At 39.6% G+C, this 23,551-nt stretch overlaps 1 protein-coding gene and 1 non-coding gene across 5 annotated transcripts in view; both read right to left on the bottom strand.

The window, feature by feature from the left end:
* The window catches only part of ylpm1 (YLP motif containing 1), a 40,808-nt gene that overhangs the window by 6,423 nt on the left and 10,834 nt on the right, over positions 1 to 23,551 (bottom strand). For 2 of the 4 annotated variants that reach the window (XM_055885740.1, XM_055885737.1), the window contains exons 7-20: positions 22,347 to 22,491; positions 16,448 to 16,595; positions 15,615 to 15,710; positions 15,285 to 15,471; positions 14,864 to 14,890; positions 13,926 to 14,161; positions 11,066 to 11,235; positions 9,949 to 10,011; positions 8,642 to 8,761; positions 7,890 to 8,066; positions 7,587 to 7,670; positions 7,265 to 7,348; positions 6,166 to 6,243; positions 500 to 551 (exon numbers count right to left, since the gene is read on the bottom strand). In XM_055885740.1, the coding sequence (XP_055741715.1) occupies positions 500 to 551; positions 6,166 to 6,243; positions 7,265 to 7,348; positions 7,587 to 7,670; positions 7,890 to 8,066; positions 8,642 to 8,761; positions 9,949 to 10,011; positions 11,066 to 11,235; positions 13,926 to 14,161; positions 14,864 to 14,890; positions 15,285 to 15,471; positions 15,615 to 15,710; positions 16,448 to 16,595; positions 22,347 to 22,491 (1,667 nt within the window). The remainder of the gene's footprint in view (positions 1 to 499; positions 552 to 6,165; positions 6,244 to 7,264; positions 7,349 to 7,586; positions 7,671 to 7,889; positions 8,067 to 8,641; positions 8,762 to 9,948; positions 10,012 to 11,065; positions 11,236 to 13,925; positions 14,162 to 14,863; positions 14,891 to 15,284; positions 15,472 to 15,614; positions 15,711 to 16,447; positions 16,596 to 22,346; positions 22,492 to 23,551) is intronic. The other 2 variants (XM_055885738.1, XM_055885739.1) reach the window with 2 other exon arrangements.
* trnag-ucc (transfer RNA glycine (anticodon UCC)) lies at positions 2,240 to 2,316 on the bottom strand. Its single transcript has one exon. It is a non-coding gene; the product is annotated as a tRNA-Gly (tRNA).

A 23,551-nucleotide genomic window follows, 5' to 3' on the forward strand; every position in this document is an offset into this window, starting at 1 on the left:
TCGAACATCTCTGCAGAGACCTGAAAATAGCTGTGCCACGACGCTCCCCATTCAACCTGACAGAGCTTGAGAGGAGAATGGGAGAAACTCCGCAAATACAGGCGTGACAAACTTGTAGCATCATACCCAAGAAGACTCGAGGCTGTAATCGCTGCCAAAGGTGCTTCAACAAAGTACTGAGTAAAGGGTCTGAATACCTATGTAAATATCATAGTTTAAAAGTTTTTTATAAATTAGGAAAAATGTCTAAAAACCCATCTTTGCTTTGCCATTATGGGGTATTGATGAGGGGTAGTTTGATGAGGGGGAAAAACTATTTGATACGTTACAGCCTTATTCTAAAATGTAACAAAATGTGGAAAAAGTCAAGGGGTCTGAATACTTTCCGAAGGCTCTGTAAATGGAATCAAAGACGTGTTTGAAATCATTCCATTCACCACATAGTTGTTAGTAAACATCATGTACATTAGTAAGATCAGAAAACAAAGGGAATACCTACCGAGTTTGGCATCAGAAGTGTCCATCTCCCATTTGCTTTGTGGAATGTAACCCTAAATTATACAGAGAAGACACCGCAAGGGTTAGGCCTCTGAGCGTCAAGGAGCTAGGGGTCAGGAGGAGGATGTGAATATATGAGAGAGAGAGAGAGATACAGAGAGAGAGAGAGAGAGAGAGACAGAGAGAGAGAGACAGAGAGAGAGATAGAGAGAGAGAGAGAGAGACAGAGAGAGAAAGACAGAGTGAGAGCGAGAGAGATGGGTTTTGATGACGGAGAGAAGGCGGTGAAATAGTTACGTTAATCAAACAATATCAGTACAAATCAGGAGAATCGTAAGAATGACACGACATGAGACAATATAAAATATTTTTTAAGACGTTGGCATGCAAACATGTCAGATGTCACTATGACACCTCGTGTTGAGAAGATTTGCCTTTGGCGTTAGCCATGATCAAAGCATTTTGAGACACTTCAGAAAACAGCTAGTTGATAGACAAGCTATCCTACTACAAGTGCACAACTAGATTTGATCAACACTTTCTTTGTGTTAATCGTGGTTCCACACCAAGTCGAAACAGATTATACAGCCTAGTTACTGAAGAAGAAGTTAAACTATTAGTTAAACCCCCCCAAAACAACACTGATGTGCACAAGTTGGACATTAAATCGTCTTTGATTCTGCAGTATTTGGTAAATAAACGAAGAACGTGAAATACGTTCTGGGTCAAAACTTGAAATCAGGCTAGTTGTTAGACCTGTCAAACCGTATGCTTCCAACACAGGAAGCTGTAGTGGATATAGCCATTTCCTTAATAACAGGAAGCTGTAGTGGATATAGCCATTTCCTTAATAACAGGAAGCTGCAGTGGATATAGCCATTTCCTTAATAACAGGAACCTGTAGTGGATATAGCCATTTCCTTAATAACAGGAACCTGTAGTGGATATAGCCATTTCCTTAATAACAGGAACCTGTAGTGGATATAGCCATTTCCTTAATAACAGGAAGCTGTAGTGGATATAGCCATTTCCTTAATAACAGGAACCTGCAGTGGATATAGCCATTTCCTTAATAACAGGAACCTGTAGTGGATATAGCCATTTCCTTAATAACAGGAATCTAGAGCCAACAATAATAATGAAGCAGCTAAATGTACAAAATAAATACATTAATCGTTTAAAAGTTTACATTTGGCCACTACAGTAGTCAGTCATTTAACAGACTCTCTGATCCAGAGCCACTACAGTAGTGAGTCATTTAACAGACTCTCTTATCCAGAGCCACTACAGTAGTGAGTCATTTAACAGACTCTCTTATCCAGAGCCACTACAGTAGTGAGTCATTTAACAGACTCTCTTATCCAGAGCCACTACAGTAGTGAGTCATTTAACAGACTCTCTTATCCAGAGCCACTACAGCAGTGAGTCATTTAACAGACTCTCTTATCCAGAGCCACTACAGTAGTGAGTCATTTAACAGACTCTCTTATCCAGAGCCACTACAGTAGTGAGTCATTTAACAGACTCTCTTATCCAGAGACACTACAGTAGTGAGTCATTTAACAGACTCTCTCATCCAGAGACACTACAGTAGTGAGTCATTTAACAGACTCTCTTATCCAGAGCCACTACAGTAGTGAGTCATTTAACAGACTCTCTGATCCAGAGCCACTACAGTAGTGAGTCATTTAACAGACTCTCTGATCCAGACACACTACAGTAGTGAGTGGATACATTTTCATACTGGTCCCACGTGGGAATCGAACCCACAACCCTGGCGTTGGAAGCACCATGCTCTACCAACTGAGCCACATTAGCTTTTTGTTGATAGGAACAAGGTAACCTCGCCCCTAGGCTAACTGCTACGGCATACAGACAGAGGGAGACGACTGGTGGACGAGGTTAGGGACTAGGAGACTGTTGTCTGTCAGAGCACCTTTCGGCATGCCATGGTCATTTTGTCAGCACTAAATGGGCGGGGGGAAATAACTGATTTTTGAAATTTCTAAATATTTGAACCATAATAAAGTAGCATTTCTGAAGCGGTATCGGAGGCTCATTCCAAACAGTAGACAGCTTAATGGAGGAGTTAGTCTGGGTACGAGGTTACCTTGTTCCTGAAAGTAGACCGTTAATTGAGACCTTCCAGCAGGGTTACGGTAAATACTATTTCAATTCCAGCCAATTCAGGAAGAACACTGACATTCCAATTCTCCAATGCTTTTCATTGAGGAAAAATGTGGAATTTGGTTTACTTTCTGATTTGAAATGGAATTGACCCAAAACCCTGTAACATCATATTTCCCTAATGTCCAATCCCATTTCAACTTCTGCGTGAGATGTGTTTCCTGTAGTTCTCTCTGTGCTTCAGTAACCATGATGATCCTAACATAATTTTCTTACAATGTCTAATAAATGGATCTATCATCTAATGAATCGTGTTAATAATAATAATCGTTTTGGAAGGACCTTCCCTGGGTGTTTGAGTTGGGATTCTGGTAGCAGTGGAGATGACGTACGCAGACATTGATTCAATTAAAAAGTTTGTGGTTTCTGATGTCTTGGTTGAATCTTTACGATGCACAATTCAGTCATCATGCACGTTTTTAATGAAAAGTTCTTAGGTCTTTCCTAGTTACCTCGCTAACCCCTCAAACCTGCTTCGTAGGATACCCCTCTGATGTGGTTTAAGCATTGTTGTGGACTCAAAACATTTAAATGTTGTCGGTAAATTATAATTTTTTGAAAGTGGGATTTTTTAAACAGCAATTTTCAGAGTTTATATATTTTTTTGCTAAATACATGAGAAAAACACAATATTATATGGTGCTGTTTGTAGAAATGACAAATTGTTATTATAAACATGACTGTGGAAGTATCAAGTCATTATCATCACGTCATATCTGTTAATTACGTTGAAAATCAACATTACGACACCCACATTGATCTACTCATGTTAACTACTGGATGATCCAAGTCAGACATGTCATAGCCGTCACTTGAGTCACGAGGAAATTAACATTAAACAGCAATTCTTTTTAATGAATTGACCTGGCTATTATTTCCAGTGAGAAAAGGAAAGGAACGTCAGATATAGTTGAGGGCAACGCGGCTGTAGAGGGCAACGCGGCTGTAGAGGGCAACGCGGCTGTAGAGGGCAACGCGGCTGTAGAGGGCAACGCGGCTGTAGAGGGCAACGCGGCTGTAGAGGGCAACGCGGCTGTAGAGGGCAACGCGGCTGTAGAGGGCAACGCGGCTGTAGAGGGCAACGCGGCTGTAGAGGGCAACGCGGCTGTAGAGGTCAACGGGGCTGTAGAGGGCAACGCGGCTGTAGAGGGCAACGCGGCTGTAGAGGGCAACGCGGCTGCAGAGGGCAACGCGGCTGCAGAGGGCAACGCGGCTGCAGAGGGCAACGCGGCTGCAGAGGGCAACGCGGCTGCAGAGGGCAACGCGGCTGCAGAGGGCAACGCGGCTGCAGAGGTCATCGGGGCTGTAGAGGGCAACGCGGCTGTAGAGGGCAACGGGGCTGTAGAGGGCAACGCGGCTGTAGAGGGCAACGGGGCTGTAGAGGGCAACGGGGCTGTAGAGGTCAACGGGGCTGTAGAGGTCAACGGGGCTGTAGAGGGCAACGCGGCTGTAGAGGGCAACTTCTACATCACAAGTAGTTATTTTCACAAAGTGCTGTTTCAAGACAGAAGCATCAGGAGGAACTGCAAGAACACAGATCGTCATTAAAATGTGAAAGTTTGGCCTACATACCATAATAAAACGTTTTACACGGCTCTCCCATGTACTACACCACAATAACTATACCCATGGATTTGAGATAGAAAGTGTGTGATTAACACATCCTAACTGTAAAACGTTACGCTTGTACTTACCATCTAGTAAGGAACTAACACCATGGAAACATATTTTGTTTTACTCAAGTAGAGTTTGATTACAGAAGAAATCCAGAACAAATTTAGGCTTAGTTAACAATAATAAAAACAATATTATATAATATTTCATTTCACTTATGTATACCATCCTAAAAAGCATCCACATTACCAAGACAAAATGAATGCTTTCTCCATTTATTTATTTATTTGTAATCTTTTTTTAAATATATATATATATATATATATGTGGGAAATACCACTTCTTCTGTATCCTTGTGTTTTATTGAACATATAGGACAATGAAGACAGGAAAGGCCCGAGTCAGAAGGATTGTTGGATTCTCTGAACAAAACGTGTTGTGTGGTCAACTAACCACTAAACCACAGGCCCCACACACTACTCCCTCGAGGTCAACTAACCACTAGAACCACACACTACTTCCTCAATTTTGATCACGTTGCCAAATCTCATGATCTTCCTCATTCTGGTACGCTTGTATTTTATACCCCTGTATAGGACATTTGACTTGGGTTTATAACTTTATAAAGTTCTCATTAATACTATGAGATATTTTGGATCAATTTGATTAATCTCAGCACAACGGAGGACAGTATCGACCAAACAAGACCGAAATAAAAAAAACATCAGGTCTAATTGTTTTTTTTTATCTCAATATCAAATCATTTCTGGGTAGCAATTAAGTACTTTACTGTGATTGTTTTCAATTCAAATTTGAAAAAACAAAAATAGCTTCTTAGCAAAGACCAATATCACTAGCAAGAACTTGGCTAAGACTGTGGGAGGGAAACAAACTACAATTTACAGCTCTTACACTACAAACGCATTATAATTTTCACAATGTCAGTATTATTCCAACCTCAGTGTGGAAATATATATATAAAACACAGAAAAAGCACATTTTTTGACTGCAGCTACTGCTGTAGCTGCAATACTGGCCCAAGGGCTTTTGTCAGCAAGTCACTCACTGCACCTGCAAGCAACCTAGCCTTCCTTCTCACTGCCATGACACCATATCAACATGGACCAATGCGTTTCTGCTGCAGGGCCTTCTCCAACCCTGTTCCTGGAGACCTACGGTCCCCTAGCGCACCTGGCATACCAGATTCTAATAATTAGCTGGTTGATAAGAGGTGAAAACCTACAGGAGGGTAAGCTCTCCAGGAACAGGGTTGGAGAGTCCTGCTCTAGTGGATATGAGGGATCAGTAGATCTCTTTAAGAACAATAACAGATATAAAGGCTTGCTGGCTGGGTCCTACCTTAATAACAGATATAAAGGCTTGCTGACTGGATCCTACCTTAATAACAGATATAAAGGCTTGCTGGCTGGGTCCTACCTTAATAACAGATATAAAGGCTTGCTGACTGGATCCTACCTTAATAACAGATATAAAGGCTTGCTGACTGGGTCCTACCTTAATAACAGATATAAAGGCTTGCTGACTGGATCCTACCTTAATAACAGATATAAAGGCTTGCTGACTGGATCCTACCTTAATAACAGATATAAAGGCTTGCTGACTGGATCCTACCTTAATAACAGATATAAAGGCTTGCTGACTGGGTCCTACCTTAATAACAGATATAAAGGCTTGCTGACTGGTTCCTACCTTAATAACAGATATAAAGGCTTGCTGACTGGATCCTACCTTAATAACAGATATAAAGGCTTGCTGACTGGATCCTACCTTAATAACAGATATAAAGGCTTGCTGACTGGTTCCTACCTTAATAACAGATATAAAGGCTTGCTGACTGGATCCTACCTTAATATCTTCCTCCTCCTCCTCCTTCTTGGGCTCCATCAGCGGCTCGTCATCAGGATTTAAGTCTTCCATCTCAACCTTTAAAACACAAAATGTTTCCATTGAATTAAACATAAAAAAAAAAAAAAATGCCATTAGGTAAGTGGAATAATATTTTATAATAACATTAAAAAAAAAACTTTACAACCACACAAGTGGCTACACGGGGAAATCATTGAGGATAGTGCCAACAGGTACTACATCTTTAAGAGAGGACAAGGTTCACTCTTATAACAGGAACCCATTATAAAAACAGTCAATAAAAAAAGGTGCTACGCCTAGAATTTATCCCCTATGTTGATGCTAGGTGAACCTGAGCAGCATTAGGCTGCAATCCAAAATAAATCTCCCCCTTGCATCCCATTTCCCCGTAACAAGGTGGAGCCTTAAGCCTTTTTTTTTTAACCTTTATTTAACGAGGCAAGTCAGTTGGGAACAAATTCTTATTTACAATGACGGCCTAGGAACAGTGGGTTAACTGCCTTGTTCAGGAGCAGAACGACAGATTTGTACCTTGTCAGCTCGGGGATTTGAATTTACAACCTATTGGTTACTAGCCCAACGCTCTAACCACTAGGCTACCCTGCCGCCCACCTTGAGCCACACACTTTCTGTTTTGGTCCACTAGCTCCACAAACAATATTTCTGGTTATTGAAAATTATATTTGACAGTGATTAAGATTGGTAAAATGATTCCTCTTCACTATTCAGTGGTTGTTTTCTCACAAACTGAAATTGAGTAAACACTGTACATTTTATCAACCAGGAAATGACAGCAATTTCTACATTGGCCACTTGACCTGATTACCACTAGATAACACGGCCAAAGTCAAAACAGCTTTCTCATTTTGACAACAAATACCACTCTGGTCGGGAGAAACCAAAAAGGCAAATATCCCAGCCAATCACAACACTGACGGGTAAGAAATACTGTGAAACACTGATTTCACCGTTACTGCTGATATTCAAACAAATCCTACGTGTAGCACCTTTAAAGCCCCTAAAACTGGTATAAAAACCAAGATGTCAACATATTGTGAAATGTTCCCGTACTATATACCTCCTCAATATCAGCGTCCTGAAGCAGGGAACGGACATCCAGACGCACCATGTGACGTGGAGACGCCTCCCAGTTACTGGACATCTAGACGGACAGAAAACAGAAATATAAAACAGAACAGGGAATAAAACACAATATATTGCCATTAATTACTCTAAATAAAATAAAAAATACTATACAGAAACACCAGAAAATAAATAGACAAAATACTTTTATGGTCTATCACTGTCATTATCAATGCCTTGATAAATATGACCCCCTGATGCCATTAAAAGGTATGAGAGTTCTGCGGTTGTGGACGCGAGGACACTCAGTACGGTACCTTTTGAATGTCCTTAATCTTCCGCCCGTGGGCATTTCTTTTAGCACAAGTCTGATTGTCTGCAGTGATCTCAGCCAAGTACACCTGGCATAAAAATACATTGACACGTAATATAGGCCCCAATAGGAATGTATAGATTTTTTAAATTCAGTTTGAATCTTCACACTAGTATACAACTTCGAATGAAGTCATTTATTGGGCATGAATTTTAAAATGGTAAGCTAGTATGGACTAACTAACGTAGTATCGTCGTTGTCCATCTACATTTTTGATATTTTCCAAGATATGAAAACGTTAACTCACCTCGAAGCCTTTAGTCTTGGCAGCACTCCAGAACTGATCAAAGTATTTAACCCTGTCATTAATAGCGTCGATGATGAGGAAGGGGAAGAAGCCGTCGTCGAGGGTCTTCCTGAATGTTTTCAGCATACTGTTCCTGTACGTGTCTTCCATCTCGGCTTCATACTCGTATTCCAGACACTGACAAAAATAAAAACTATTTATGAATTGATAATAAAATACAAAATAAATGTGTGTTCAAATATTAAATTATAAACTGGGTGGTTCGAGCCCTGAATGCCGATTGGCTGAAAGCCGTGGTATATCACACCGTATAGCACGGGTATGACAAAACATTTATTTTTACTGCTCTAATTACGTTGGTAACCAGTTTATAAACCGCAATAAGACACCTCGGGGGTTTGTGATTTAAGGCCAATATACCACGGCTAAGGGCTGTATCCAGGCACTCCGCGTCGCGCATAAGAACAGCCCTTAGCCGTGGTATATTGGCCATATACCACACCCCCTCGGTGCGTTATTGCTACTATTTAAAACAACAGCCTAAAATGGGGCCATTTGCTTCATGTCCTACAACAGCTCCAGCGAGACACCATGTTACACATGGGTACGTTTTCTTAAGGCCTACAGTCCTCTCCTACAGAGAGATCGTATTTGACTAAACTGATCTCTTGTAGAAAGCCTCATTGCTCCACATAAAGCAGGAACACAGAGGTTTTAGTCAGTCAGTCCAGAGAGCAAACAGAAGGACACACCTTGAGTTTGACCCGTTTCCCTGTTTCTGGGTCCTTCTCCACCTTCTCCACCTCCGTCATGAAGTAGTCGTCTAAGCCCAGCACTCTGGGCGGAGCACCTCCACACTCTACCTCCTTGTCCTTAACCCAACACAACAACAACATGTAACGTTTTAGTCAGGTAGCAGACGCTCTTATCCACAGCCACTTACAGTTAACAGTGTACTCATCTTTAAAAAAAAAAGGTAGTTAGATGAGACAACCACCTATCACAGTCACAGTAAACAAAACGTCCTCAATAAAGCTGCTAGCAGAAAAGTCAGAGTTAGTAACGACAAGGTATTTCAGCGAGAGAAGGCAGCGCTCGAGAAGTTTCAGGGAAGACGACGACGACGAGTGTTGCAGGTAGAAATGGATAGAGGCGTGTTTTTAAGGACGAGTGGTGCAGGTAGAAATGGATAGAGGCGTGTTTTAAGGACGAGTGTTGCAGGTAGAAATGGATAGCAACGTGTGTTTAAGGACGAGTGGTGCAGGTAGAAATGGATAGAGGCGTGTTTTTAAGGACGAGTGGTGCAGGTAGAAATGGATAGCAACGTGTGTTTAAGGACGAGTGGTGCAGGTAGAAATGGATAGAGGCGTGTTTTTAGGACGAGTGGTGCAGGTAGAAATGGATAGAGGCGTGTTTTTAAGGACGAGTGGTGCAGGTAGAAATGGATAGAGGCGTGTGTTTAAGGACGAGTGGTGCAGGTAGAAATGGATAGCAACGTGTGTTTAAGGACGAGTGGTGCAGGTAGAAATGGATAGCAACGTGTTTTTAAGGACGAGTGGTGCAGGTAGAAATGGATAGCAACGTGTGTTTAAGGACGAGTGGTGCAGGTAGAAATGGATAGCAACGTGTTTTTAAGGACGAGTGGTGCAGGTAGAAATGGATAGAGGCGTGTTTTTAGGACGAGTGGTGCAGGTAGAAATGGATAGCAACGTGTTTTTAAGGACGAGTGTTGCAGGTAGAAATGGATAGAGGCGTGTGTTTAGGACGAGTGGTGCAGGTAGAAATGGAGAGGCGTGTTTTTAGGACGAGTGTTGCAGGTATTTAGGTTAACCTGATCCACCATCCTGACCCGTCGCTCTCTCGTAGCGCTCGAGATCAGGATGGTGGAACGAGGCTCGGTATTTGACCGTTGTGAAAGAACTCTGGGATATCTATAATATATTATTATTATATCTGGGAAAACAGGAAACGACAGGAAAGAACATTTAATCCCAGACAAGTTATTATTACCACAACAGAACAGCCACGTAGGACGATGGCAACTTTAGGTTCTACTCACCCGTATCAGCTTGGCCACGTGGCTTTTTCCACTTCCTGGTAGGCCTCTCATTATGATGACGATCTGAGAAACATCAGAGATTATGGAACTCATTCATACACTAGACACATATCTTGGGGATATGAGATCTGTGTCCTCTTGTTGTACTTGTATTGGCCTACAGGTTGAGGATGTTAATATCCTGGCAACGCATTTCTTAATTGTCCCTGAGAGGGATAAATAAAGTTGTATTGAATTGAATGAGGAAGTACTGTATTTAAAGTTGTATTGAAGTGAATGAGGAAGTACTGTATTTAAAGTTGTATTGAAGTGAATGAGGAAGTACTGTATTCAAAGTTGTATTGAATTGAATGAGGAAGTACTGTATTCAAAGTTGTATTGAAGTGAATGAGGAAGTACTGTATTTAAAGTTGTATTGAAGTGAATGAAGAAGTACTGTATTCAAAGTTGTATTGAAGTGAATGAGGAAGTACTGTATTTAAAGTTGTATTGAAGTGAATGAGGAAGTACTGTATTTAAAGTTGTATTGAAGTGAATGAGGAAGTACTGTATTTAAAGTTGTATTGAAGAGAATGAGGAAGTACTGTATTTAAAGTTGTATTGAAGTGAATGAGGAAGTACTGTATTTAAAGTTGTATTGAAGTGAATGAGGAAGTACTGTATTTAAAGTTGTATTGAAGTGAATGAGGAAGTACTGTATTTAAAGTTGCATTGAAGTGAATGAGGAAGTACTGTATTCAAAGTTGTATTGAAGTGAATGAGGAAGTACTGTATTTAAAGTTGTATTGAAGTGAATGAGGAAGTACTGTATTTAAAGTTGTATTGAATTGAATGAGGAAGTACTGTATTCAAAGTTGTATTGAAGTGAATGAGGAAGTACTGTATTTAAAGTTGTATTGAAGTGAATGAGGAAGTACTGTATTCAAAGTTGTATTGAATTGAATGAGGAAGTACTGTATTCAAAGTTGTATTGAAGTGAATGAGGAAGTACTGTATTTAAAGTTGTATTGAAGTGAATGAGGAAGTACTGTATTTAAAGTTGTATTGAAGTGAATGAAGAAGTAAGTGAATGAAGAGTAAGATGATTGAGAGTGAGCGAGAAGTCATTTATTTGCACCCTTTCTGGACGAGTGTCTCGGCCTGGCAGTTTGAGAAGATCCTCCACGTTCTTGGTCTCCGGTTTCTTCTCCATCCTGGAAGGAGGAGCAGTCGGTGGGGGGGGAGGGTGGGACGACGTGGGGCCTCCTCCTCCTCCTCCCCTCTCCTCTGGGTAACTCCTCCGTTCACCTAGACCACAAGACAGGACAGTCAGTGCAAAGCAAAAAGAGAAGCCTGTCGCAATTTTACTTTATAACCAAGAGGCATGAAAAGACAAGAAAACTGAAAATTAGTAGGACAATGGAAGTTGCCTTCACAAACACCATTTTGATTGTTAAAACCAACGTGTTTTTCGGGAAATGTACACTACCGGTCAAAAGTTTTAGAACACCTACTCATTCAAGGGTTTTTCTTTATTTGTACGATATTCTACATTGTAGAATAATAGTGAAGACATCAAAACTATGAAATAACACATATGGAATAATGTAGTAACCAAAAAAAGTGTAAAACAAATCAAAATATGTTTTATATGAGATTCTTCAAAGTAGCCACCCTTTGCCTTGATGACAGCTTTGCACACAGTTGCCATTTTCTCAACCAGCTTCATGAGGTAGTCACCTGGAATGCATTTCAATAAACAGGTTTGACTTCTTAAGTTGATTTATGGAATTTCTTTACTTCTTAATGTGTTAGAGCCAATCAGTTGTGGTGTGACAAAATAGAGGTGGTATACAGAAGATAGCCCTATTTGATAAAAGACCAAGTCCATATTATGGCAAGAACAGCTCAAATAAGCAAAGAGAAACGACAGTCCATCATTACTTTAAGACATGAAGGTCAGTCAATTCAATAACTTTGAAAGTTTCTTTAAGAGCAGTCGCAAAAACCATCAAGCTCTATGATGAAACTGGCTCTCATGTGGACCGCCACAGGAATGGAAGACCCAGAGTTACCTCTGCTGCACAGCCTCAGAAATTGCAGCCCAAATAAGTAACAGACACATCAACAGTTCAGAGGTGACTGTGTGAATCAGGCCTTCATGGTCGAATTGTTGCAAAGAAACCACTACTAAAGGACACCAATAATAAGAAGAGACTTCCTTGGGCCAAGAAACACGAGCAATGGACATTAGACCTGTGGAAATCTGTCCTTTGGTTTGATGAGTCAAACTTTACATTTTTGGTTCCAACCGCAGTGTCTTTGTGAGACGCAGAGTAGATGAATGGATGATATCCGTATGTGTGGTTCCCACCGTGAAGCATGGAGGAGGAGGTGTGATGGTTTGGGGGTGCTTTGCTGGTGACACTGTGATTTATTTAGAATTCAAAGCACACTTAACTAGCATGGCTACCACAGTGTTCTGCAGAGATACGCCATCCCATCTGGTTTGGGCTTAGTGAGAGTATCATTTGTTTTTCAACAGGACAATGACTCAACACACCTCCAGGCTGTGTAAGGGCTATTTTACCAAGAAGGAGAGTGATGGAGCGCTGCATCAACCAAATTGAGATGGTTTGGATGAGTTGGACTGCAGAGTGAAGGAAAAGCAGCCAACAAGTGCTCAGCATATGTGGGAACTCCTTCGAGACTGTTGGAAAAGTATTCCAGGTGAAGCTGTTTGAGAGAATGCCAAGAGTGTGCAAAGATGTCATCAAGGCAATGTTTTACGGGTACTATTTAATGAAGCTGCCAGTTGAGGACTTGTGAGGTGTCTGTTTCTCAAACTAGACACTAATGTACTTGTCCTCTTGCTCAGTTGTGCACCGGGGCCACCCACTCCTCTTTCTATTCTGGTTAGAGACAGTTTGCGCTGTTCTGTGAAGAGAGTAGTACACAACGTTGTACCAGATCTTCAGTTTCTTGGCAATTTCTCGCATGGAATAGCCTTAATTTCTCAGAACAAGAATAGAATGACGAGTTTCAGAAGAAAGTCCTTTGGTTTCTAACCATTTTGAGTCTGTAATCGATCCCACAAATGCTGATGCTCCAGATACTCAACTAGTCTAAAGAAGGCCAGTTTTATTGCTTCTTTAAATCAGAACAACAGTTTTCAGCTGTGCTAACATAATTGCAAAAGGGTTTTCTAATGATCAATTAGCCTTTTAAAATGATAAACTTGGATTAGCTAACACAACGTGCCATTGGAACACAGGAGTGATGGTTGCTGATAATGGGCCTCTGTACGCCTATGTAGATATTCCATTAAAAATCATCCGTTTCCAGCTACAACAGTCATTTACAACATTAACAATGTCTACACTGTATTTCTGTTATATGTTTGTTAGAGACTGCAGTACATAGCATGTCTCACCATATGTTTGTTTAGAGACTGCAGTACATAGCATGTCTCACCATATGTTTGTTAGAGACTGCAGTACATAGCATGTCTCACCATATGTTTGTTATATGTTTGTTAGAGACTGCAGTACATAGCATGTCTCACCATATGTTTGTTAGAGACTGCAGTACATAGCATGTCTCACCATATGTTTGTTATATGTTTGTTAGAGACTGCAGTACATAGCATGTCTCACCATATGTTTGTTATATGTTTGTTAGAGACTGCAGTACATAGCATGTCTCACCATATGTTTGTTAGAGACTGCAGTACATAGCATGTCTCACCATATGTTTGTTTAGAGACTGCAGTACATAGCATGTCTCACCATATGTTTGTTATATGTTTGTTAGAGACTGCAGTACATAGCATGTCTCACCATATGTTTGTTAGAGACTGCAGTACATAGCATGTCTCACCATATGTTTGTTTAGAGACTGCAGTACATAGCATGTCTCACCATATGTTTGTTAGAGACTGCAGTACATAGCATGTCTCACCATGTTTGTTAGAGACTGCAGTACATAGGATGTCTTACCATATGTTGAGGCGCCGTGGTTGTAGCGTTCCGGCCCACGTTCGTCACCATGGTCGTAGCGCTCCGGCCCACGCTCAGGCCCGCGCTCGAACGGAGGTCTGTCATAACCCCCAGGCCTTCCATAAGGATCCTCTCTGTCTCTACTGGTCCGGTTGCCCTCCCTCTCCCTCATGTCTCTGTCCCTGTAGCCCGGGCGAGGAGGTGGGGGGCCGGGGCGAGGATGGCCTGGGGGTTGTCTGGAGAGAGAGAGAGAGACACACGATGAAAACCCCTCAGAACACCGCATATCTGGACCCCTAGTTACAAAAGTGTTTTTAAAAATGGGGGTGCTGATCTTAGAACAGATTCGCCTTTTCGGTCATAATGAATATGATAATATGGACAAGGAGGACCTGATCCCAGATCAGATGCTTTGTGAACACGCAGGGCCCGGAGCAGGCAGCATTCACAAGGCCACAACAACCAGCTGGACTAGTCACAGTAACACCGGGTGATATAATACCAGCCAGACTAGTGACAGGGTGATATAATACCAGCCAGACTAGTCACAGTAACACAGGGTGATATAATACCAGCCAGACTAGTCACAGGGTGATATAATACCAGCCAGACTAGTCACAGGGTGATATAATACCAGCCAGACTAGTCACAGTAACACAGGGTGATATAATACCAGCCAGACTAGTCACAGTAACACAGGGTGATATAATACCAGCCAGACTAGTCACAGTAACACAGGGTGATATAATACCAGCCAGACTAGTCACAGTAACACAGGGTGATATAATACCAGCCAGACTAGTCACAGGGTGATATAATACCAGCCAGACTAGTCACAGTAACACAGGGTGATATAATGCCAGCCAGACTAGTCACAGTAACACAGGGTGATATAATACCAGCCAGACTAGTCACAGTAACACAGGGTGATATAATACCTTTCATCAATATCCATGAAGTTTTTGCTTGAAGCAGCAAGACCAGAAGACAAAAACAAGATGTTATACACGTACTGCCAAGAACAAGATGTTATACACGTACTGCCTCTTGGTAGTTGTACACAGCATTGTCACACAGTTCTGTAAAAGCACTCTAACTGCTGAGGTAAAAAGTGCTTTAGAAATAGATTTGATAAGACTGATAGCATTAACAAGAACACAAGACAAATTCGTTAGTGGAACACACACACACACACACACACACACACACACACACACACACACACACACACACACACACACACACACACACACACACACACACACTAGCGTTCACTGTGGCCGTCGTTAAACCCATAGCAATATCGTGTATTATTCGATCATCTAGTTTAAAATCTCCACTAAACGTAACCAGGTATACCTGTCATCTCGAGGCGGATAGCGCTCCCTCTCGTATCGTTCTCTTTCAAAGTCCATGGGAGCTTTATCTCTGTACATCTCCCTCTCTCTGCTGTACTCTCTGCGCTCCATGTAGGGATCTACAGGTCGTCTGTCGTAGTACATGTCTCTGTGGTAGGGGTCCCTCTCTCTCAGGGGGCCCAGCAGTTCTACAGGGGGAAAGGAGGTGGTAATCGATGCCATTTAGCAGGCGCTTTAATCCAAAGCGACATACAGAATTAGCTGCTACCTGCAAAAACCAATGCTAGCAAGTCTCAAAACGATCACCATCCCAAAAAATAAATACAGTCACCTTTTTCATAGCTCCTCTCTCGGTCAGGTAAGGGATCAGGCCTCAACACAATCCTCTCACCGTAAGAGATTCGCTCCACCGTGGCAGCACCCAGGTCTGGATAGCAACATGGAAATGTGGGGGTCAATGTCTTGGGGAGGGAAAACACACACACGCACAACCTACAGGTACCTGGAGCGGCAGGTAGTCTAGTGGTTAGAGCGTTGGACTAGTAACCGGAAGGTTGCAAGATCGAATCCCCGAGCTGACAATCTGTAAAAATCTGTGGTTCTGTCCCTGAACAAGACAAGGCACTGTTCGAAGGCCGTCGTTGAAAATAAGAATTTGTTCTTAACTGCCTTGCCTAGTTAAATGCAGGTGTGTGTATAAGGTAGTTGTTGTGAAATTGTTAGGTTAGATTACTTGTTAGATATCACTGCATGGTGGTCGGAAGTAGAAGCACAAGCATTTCGCTACACTCGCATACACTCTGCAAACCGTGTGTATGAGACAAATACATTTGATTTGTGTTTCTGAAGCAGAACAACCACTTCATTTAAAACCTTCCAGGCCTATAGTTTTTAAAGACACAAGCCACAACTTCCTGTGTTATCTCTCAATGAGAACCCTTTAGTTACCATGTATATATTTTTACAGAAGCAATTCCATTTTAACATCAGTCAATTAAGGAAGTAACAATTCCTAAACAAATTCCAATACGCATTCTAATTATCTTTAAATGCTTTTCGATAAAGGACATTTGGAATTGGAATTAGATTACTTTCTGAATGGAATGGAATTGGAACAGGAAATGACCCCAACCCTGCTTCCTATTCCCATGTTTCTCTCCCTACCATGTCCATGTCCATAGTCGACGGTCTTCGGGATGACTGGTGCGTTGGGCACTGGAGGAACGGAGGACAGGTACCCAGTATCTTGAGGTTTGGTGTCTCCCCACATCACTGTTTTTGCAGCAGTTGAGCTAGAAATGAGATTGGTCGCCTGGGGTGGAGACACAGTGATGTGGATTAACACATTTAAAAAAATGTTGGGGTAAATAGCTATAATTTGTAACTAAAAATGTAAATAATAAAAAAAGAGTCCGAAATATGTATTTGACCTGGAAATGACAACGGAAAATAATTGAAGTGGTCTTCTTCAAATATATTGTTGGACTATAACCAGGTCTATAACCAACTATTATAACCAGGTCTATAACCAACTATTATAACCAGGTCTATAACCAACTATTATAACCAGGTCTATAACCAACTATTATAACCAGGTCTATAACCAGGTCTATAACCAACTATTATAACCAGGTCTATAACCAGGTCTATAACCAGGTCTATAACCAACTATTCTAACCAGGTCTATAACCAGGTCTATAACCAGGTCTATAACCAACTATTATAACCAGGTCTATAACCAACTATTATAACCAGGTCTATAACCAACTATTATAACCAGGTCTATAACCAACTATTATAACCAGGTCTATAACCAACTATTCTAACCAGGTCTATAACCAACTATTCTAACCAGGTCAATAACCAACTATTATAACCAGGTCTATAACCAACTATTATAACCAGGTCTATAACCAGGTCTATAACCAACTATTATAACCAGGTCTATAACCAACTATTATAACCAGGTCTATAACCAACTATTATAACCAGGTCTATAACCAGCTATTATAACCAGGTCTATAACCAACTATTATAACCAGGTCTATAACCAGGTCTATAACCAACTATTATAACCAGGTATATAACCATGTCTATAACCAGGTCTATGACCAACTATTATAACCAGGTCTATAACCAGGTCTATAACCAGGTCTATAACCAGGTCTATAACCAACTATTATAACCAGGTCTATAACCAACTATTCTAACCAGGTCTATAACCAGGTCTATAACCAACTATTATAACCAGGTCTATAACCAGGTCTATAACCAGGTCTATAACCAACTATTATAACCAGGTCTATAACCAGGTCTATAACCAGGTCTATAACCAACTATTATAACCAACTATTATAACCAGGTCTATAACCAGGTCTATAACCAGGTCTATAACCTACTATTATAACCAGGTCTATAACCAACTATTATAACCAGGTCTATAACCAGGTCTATAACCTACTATTATAACCAGGTCTATAACCAGGTCTATAACCAACTATTATAACCAGGTCTATAACCAACTATTATAACCAGGTCTATAACCAGGTCTATAACCAGGTCTATAACCAGGTCTATAACCAACTATTATAACCAGGTCTATAACCAACTATTATAACCAGGTCTATAACCAACTATTATAACCAGGTCTATAACCGGGTCTATAACCAGGTCTATAACCAACTATTATAACCAGGTCTATAACCAGGTCTATAACCAGGTCTATAACCAGGTCTATAACCAACTATTATAACCAGGTCTATAACCAGGTCTATAACCAACTATTATAACCAGGTCTATAACCAGGTCTATAACCAACTATTATAACCAGGTCTATAACCAGGTCTATAACCAGGTCTATAACCTACTATTATAACCAGGTCTATAACCAACTATTATAACCAGGTCTATAACCAGGTCTATAACCTACTATTATAACCAGGTCTATAACCTACTATTATAACCAGGTCTATAACCAACTATTATAACCAGGTCTATAACCTACTATTATAACCAGGTCTATAACCAGGCCTATAACCAGCTATTATAACCAGGTCTATAACCTACTATTATAACCAGGTCTATAACCAGGTCTATAACCAGGTCTATAACCAACTATTATAACCAGGTCTATAACCTACTATTATAACCAGGTCTATAACCAGGTCTATAACCAACTATTATAACCAGGTCTATAACCAACTATTATAACCAGGTCTATAACCAACTATTATAACCAGGTCTATAACCAGGTCTATAACCAGGTCTATAACCTACTATTATAACCAGGTCTATAACCAGGTCTATAACCAACTATTATAACCAGGTCTATAACCAGGTCTATAACCAACTATTATAACCAGGTCTATAACCAGGTCTATAACCAACTATTATAACCAGGTCTATAACCAGGTCTATAACCAGGTCTATAACCTACTATTATAACCAGGTCTATAACCAACTATTATAACCAGGTCTATAACCTACTATTATAACCAGGTCTATAACCAACTATTATAACCAGGTCTATAACCTACTATTATAACCAGGTCTATAACCAGGCCTATAACCAGCTATTATAACCAGGTCTATAACCTACTATTATAACCAGGTCTATAACCAGGTCTATAACCAGGTCTATAACCAACTATTATAACCAGGTCTATAACCAGGTCTATAACCTACTATTATAACCAGGTCTATAACCAGGTCTATAACCAACTATTATAACCAGGTCTATAACCAACTATTATAACCAGGTCTATAACCAGGTCTATAACCAACTATTATAACCAGGTCTATAACCAGGTCTATAACCAGGTCTATAACCTACTATTATAACCAGGTCTATAACCAGGTCTATAACCAGGTCTATAACCAACTATTATAACCAGGTCTATAACCAACTATTATAACCAGGTCTATAACCAACTATTATAACCAGGTCTATAACCAGGTCTATAACCAACTATTATAACCAGGTCTATAACCAACTATTATAACCAGGTCTATAACCAACTATTATAACCAGGTCTATAACCAGGTCTATAACCAACTATTATAACCAGGTCTATAACCAGGTCTATAACCAACTATTATAACCAGGTCTATAACCAGGTCTATAACCAGGTCTATAACCAGGTCTATAACCTACTATTATAACCAACTATTATAACCAGGTCTATAACCTACTATTATAACCAACTATTATAACCAGGTCTATAACCAGGTCTATAACCAACTATTATAACCAACTATTATAACCAGGTCTATAACCAGGTCTATAACCAACTATTATAACCAACTATTATAACCAACTATTATAACCAACTATTATAACCAGGTCTATAACCAGGTCTATAACCAACTATTATAACCAACTATTATAACCAACTATTATAACCAACTATTATAACCAGGTCTATAACCAGGTCTATAACCAACTATTATAACCAGGTCTATAACCAGGTCTATAACCAACTATTATAACCAGGTCTATAACCAGGTCTATAACCAGGTCTATAACCAACTATTATAACCAGGTCTATAACCAACTATTATAACCAGGTCTATAACCAGCTATTATAACCAGGTCTATAACCAGGTCTATAACCAACTATTATAACCAGGTCTATAACCAGGTCTATAACCAACTATTATAACCAGGTCTATAACCAACTATTATAACCAGGTCTATAACCAGGTCTATAACCAGGTCTATAACCAACTATTATAACCAGGTCTATAACCAACTATTATAACCAGGTCTATAACCAACTATTATAACCAGGTCTATAACCAGGTCTATAACCATGTCTATAACCAACTATTATAACCAGGTCTATAACCAGGTCTATAACCAGGTCTATAACCTACTATTATAACCAGGTCTATAACCAGGTCTATAACCAACTACTATAACCAACTATTATAACCAGGTCTATAACCAGGTCTATAACCAACTATTATAACCAGGTCTATAACCAGGTCTATAACCAACTACTATAACCAGGTCTATAACCAGGTCTATAACCATGTCTATAACCAACTATTATAACCAGGTCTATAACCAGGTCTATAACCAACTACTATAACCTACTATTATAACCAGGTCTATAACCAGGTCTATAACCAACTACTATAACCAACTATTATAACCAGGTCTATAACCAACTATTATAACCAGGTCTATAACCAACTACTATAACCTACTATTATAACCAGGTCTATAACCAGGTCTATAACCAACTATTATAACCAGGTCTATAACCAACTATTATAACCAGGTCTATAACCAACTATTATAACCAGGTCTATAACCAACTATTATAACCAGGTCTATAACCAGGTCTATAACCAGGTCTATAACCAGGTCTATAACCAACTATTATAACCAGGTCTATAACCAACTATTATAACCAGGTCTATAACCAACTATTCTAACCAGGTCTATAACCAACTATTATAACCAGGTCTATAACCAACTATTATAACCAGGTCTATAACCAGGTCTATAACCAACTATTATAACCAGGTCTATAACCAGGTCTATAACCAGGTCTATAAGCAACTATTATAACCAGGTCTATAACCAACTATTATAACCAGGTTAATAACCAACTATTATAACCAGGTTTATAACCAACTATTATAACCAGGTTTATAACCAACTATTATAACCAGGTCTATAACCAACTATTATAACCAGGTCTATAACCAACTATTATAACCAGGTCTATAACCAACTATTATAACCAGGTCTATAACCAACTATTATAACCAGGTTAATAACCAACTATTATAACCAGGTTTATAACCAACTATTATAACCAGGTCTATAACCAACTATTATAACCAGGTCTATAACCAACTATTATAACCAGGTCTATAACCAACTATTATAACCAGGTTTCCAACCAAACTTGTTATGCAAGTAAAGTACACAGTAATAAAACATGACTAAAACGAGAGGCCTGATAACAGCAGCAAATCTGGCAGTCAACTTTTTAACTGTCGGAAAAACAAAAACACGCTAGACAAGGTGGGCGCTTGAGTCGGTAAAATAAATTGGTGCAAGAAACGGAGGTGGAACCGTCTTAAAGCACAGATATCGATACAGTATAATAACCATCATATCGACGTAAACTTGGGAGACATGCAAATTACATGTTGTGTGCTCCTCCCACGACTGGGTAAACCCACACAGTTTATTAGGCTACAGATGAAATAAGTTCTGATGGAACTTCACAGAGTGGTGAATGTGCACGGTAATGATCTTGATGCTCCTTTCCAATAAATATTGAGGGTCTTATTCTGGTGGCATGATGATCGATGCTTGACTGTCGTTTTGACAGATGAAAATAACATGGCTCTTATCCATAATAATCTCATCATGTAGGTAGTCTACCTGCACTGGCTGAGAGATGTTGGCTAAAGCACGTGGAAATTAACACAGGGCACGTTATAAAACGCAACCATTTTTTTTGTGCCAAAACTATCAGCAGAGTTGTAAAATACAAAGGAAAAAGTAACTTGTATGTGCATAATTCCATCACACACAGCCTTTTATCCACAACTAGTCAAATTGATGGAAACATCTCTGGTGGGAAAATGCGTATAATTTACGCAGATTTTTGGGGGGAATATTTGCAAGCAAATCTGTCGCCAATTGGATGGAAACCTAGCTAGTGACATGACAACTGTGAGATTTAACAGTTATATATATATATAGGGTTTTAAGAACTTTGAATAAATTCCCTGGTTTTCCCAAATTCCGGTTGGCGGATTTCTGGAAAACCAGGGAATTTATTCAAAGTTCGCGGAATTTTGCAACCCTACATACAAATATAAATATATATACACACACACACATCTATATATACAATTACTTGAATAAAGAGCTTGAAAGAAAATACACAAAACTGTAATATGTCAAACAAATGTCTATAGATTTACCTGAAGCTAAATTCTATATGTAAATGTCAAACAGTTCAATTCTATATTTTATGTCAAATATATAAATGATTTAGTAATATTTTATTTTCAACAAGGTGTGGTTGTTTACCTGCAGGGCACTCCGGACCTCAGGGGGTATCTCCAGCCCCAGTAGCCCAGCAGGGAGCTCCGTCTTGGGGTCAGACATGATGGATAGGGTCTCTCCCTCGGTCAAATTCTCCTGCATTTCTCTGTTCAGTACCAGAGAAACAGACCTATATTGTATTTAAAGTGCTGTGTGATTCATTTGCTAATATGCATGTACAGAGTAGCCTGGAATCCAGAATTTTGTGCTGACATTCCTCTCCGTGTACTCCAAACATGGTATCACAAAAGGTTGGCAATGAGTAGAATGATAGCACAAACAGACTCAGGCTACATACAGAGGTCTCTCACAAAAAAACAGTTGTGAAAAACGGCATTTCAAAAAATATATACAGTGCCAGTCAAAAATTTGGACACACTTACTCAATCAAGTGAATAATAGTGAAGACATCAAAACTATGTGCACAGTTGTTATCAAGGCAAAGAGTGGCTACTTTAGAAAATCTCAAATCTCAAATATATTTTGATTTGTTTAACACTTTTTTGGTTACTACATGATTCCATATGTGTTATTTCATAGTTTTGTTGTCTTCACTACTATTCTACAATGTAGAAAACAGTAAAAATAAAAACAAAAAATATTCAGACCTTGACTTTTCCCACATTTTGTTAGGTTACAGCCTTATTCTAAAATGGATTCAATTGTTTTTCCCCCCCTCATCAATCTACACACAATACCCCATAATGACATCACAATACCCCATAATGACATCACAATACCCCATAATGACATCACAATACCCCATAATGACGAAGCAAAAACAGGGTTTTAGAAATTATTGCGAATAAAAAAAATAGAAATATCCAAATGTCCTACTTGAGTAAAAGTAGTTATACCTTAATAGGAAATGACTCAAGTAAAAGTCACCCAGTAAAATACTACAAAAGTAAAAGTCTAAAAGTATGTTTTTAAATACTGTATACTTAAGTATCAAAAGAAAATGTAATTGATAAAATGTACTTAAGTATCAAAAGTACAAGTATACATAATTTCCAATTCCATATATTAAAGCAAACCCTAACACTACATTTTCTAGTAAAAAAAATAAATGTATTTATGGATAGCCAGAGGCACGCTCCAACAGTCAAAGATCATTTACACATGAAGCCAGTGTTTAGTGAGTCCGCCAGATCAGAGGCAGTAGGGATGACCAGGGTTCTCTTGATAAG

Source organism: Salvelinus fontinalis, chromosome 27 (assembly GCF_029448725.1).
Source record: "Salvelinus fontinalis isolate EN_2023a chromosome 27, ASM2944872v1, whole genome shotgun sequence".
Taxonomy (NCBI): domain Eukaryota; kingdom Metazoa; phylum Chordata; class Actinopteri; order Salmoniformes; family Salmonidae; genus Salvelinus; species Salvelinus fontinalis.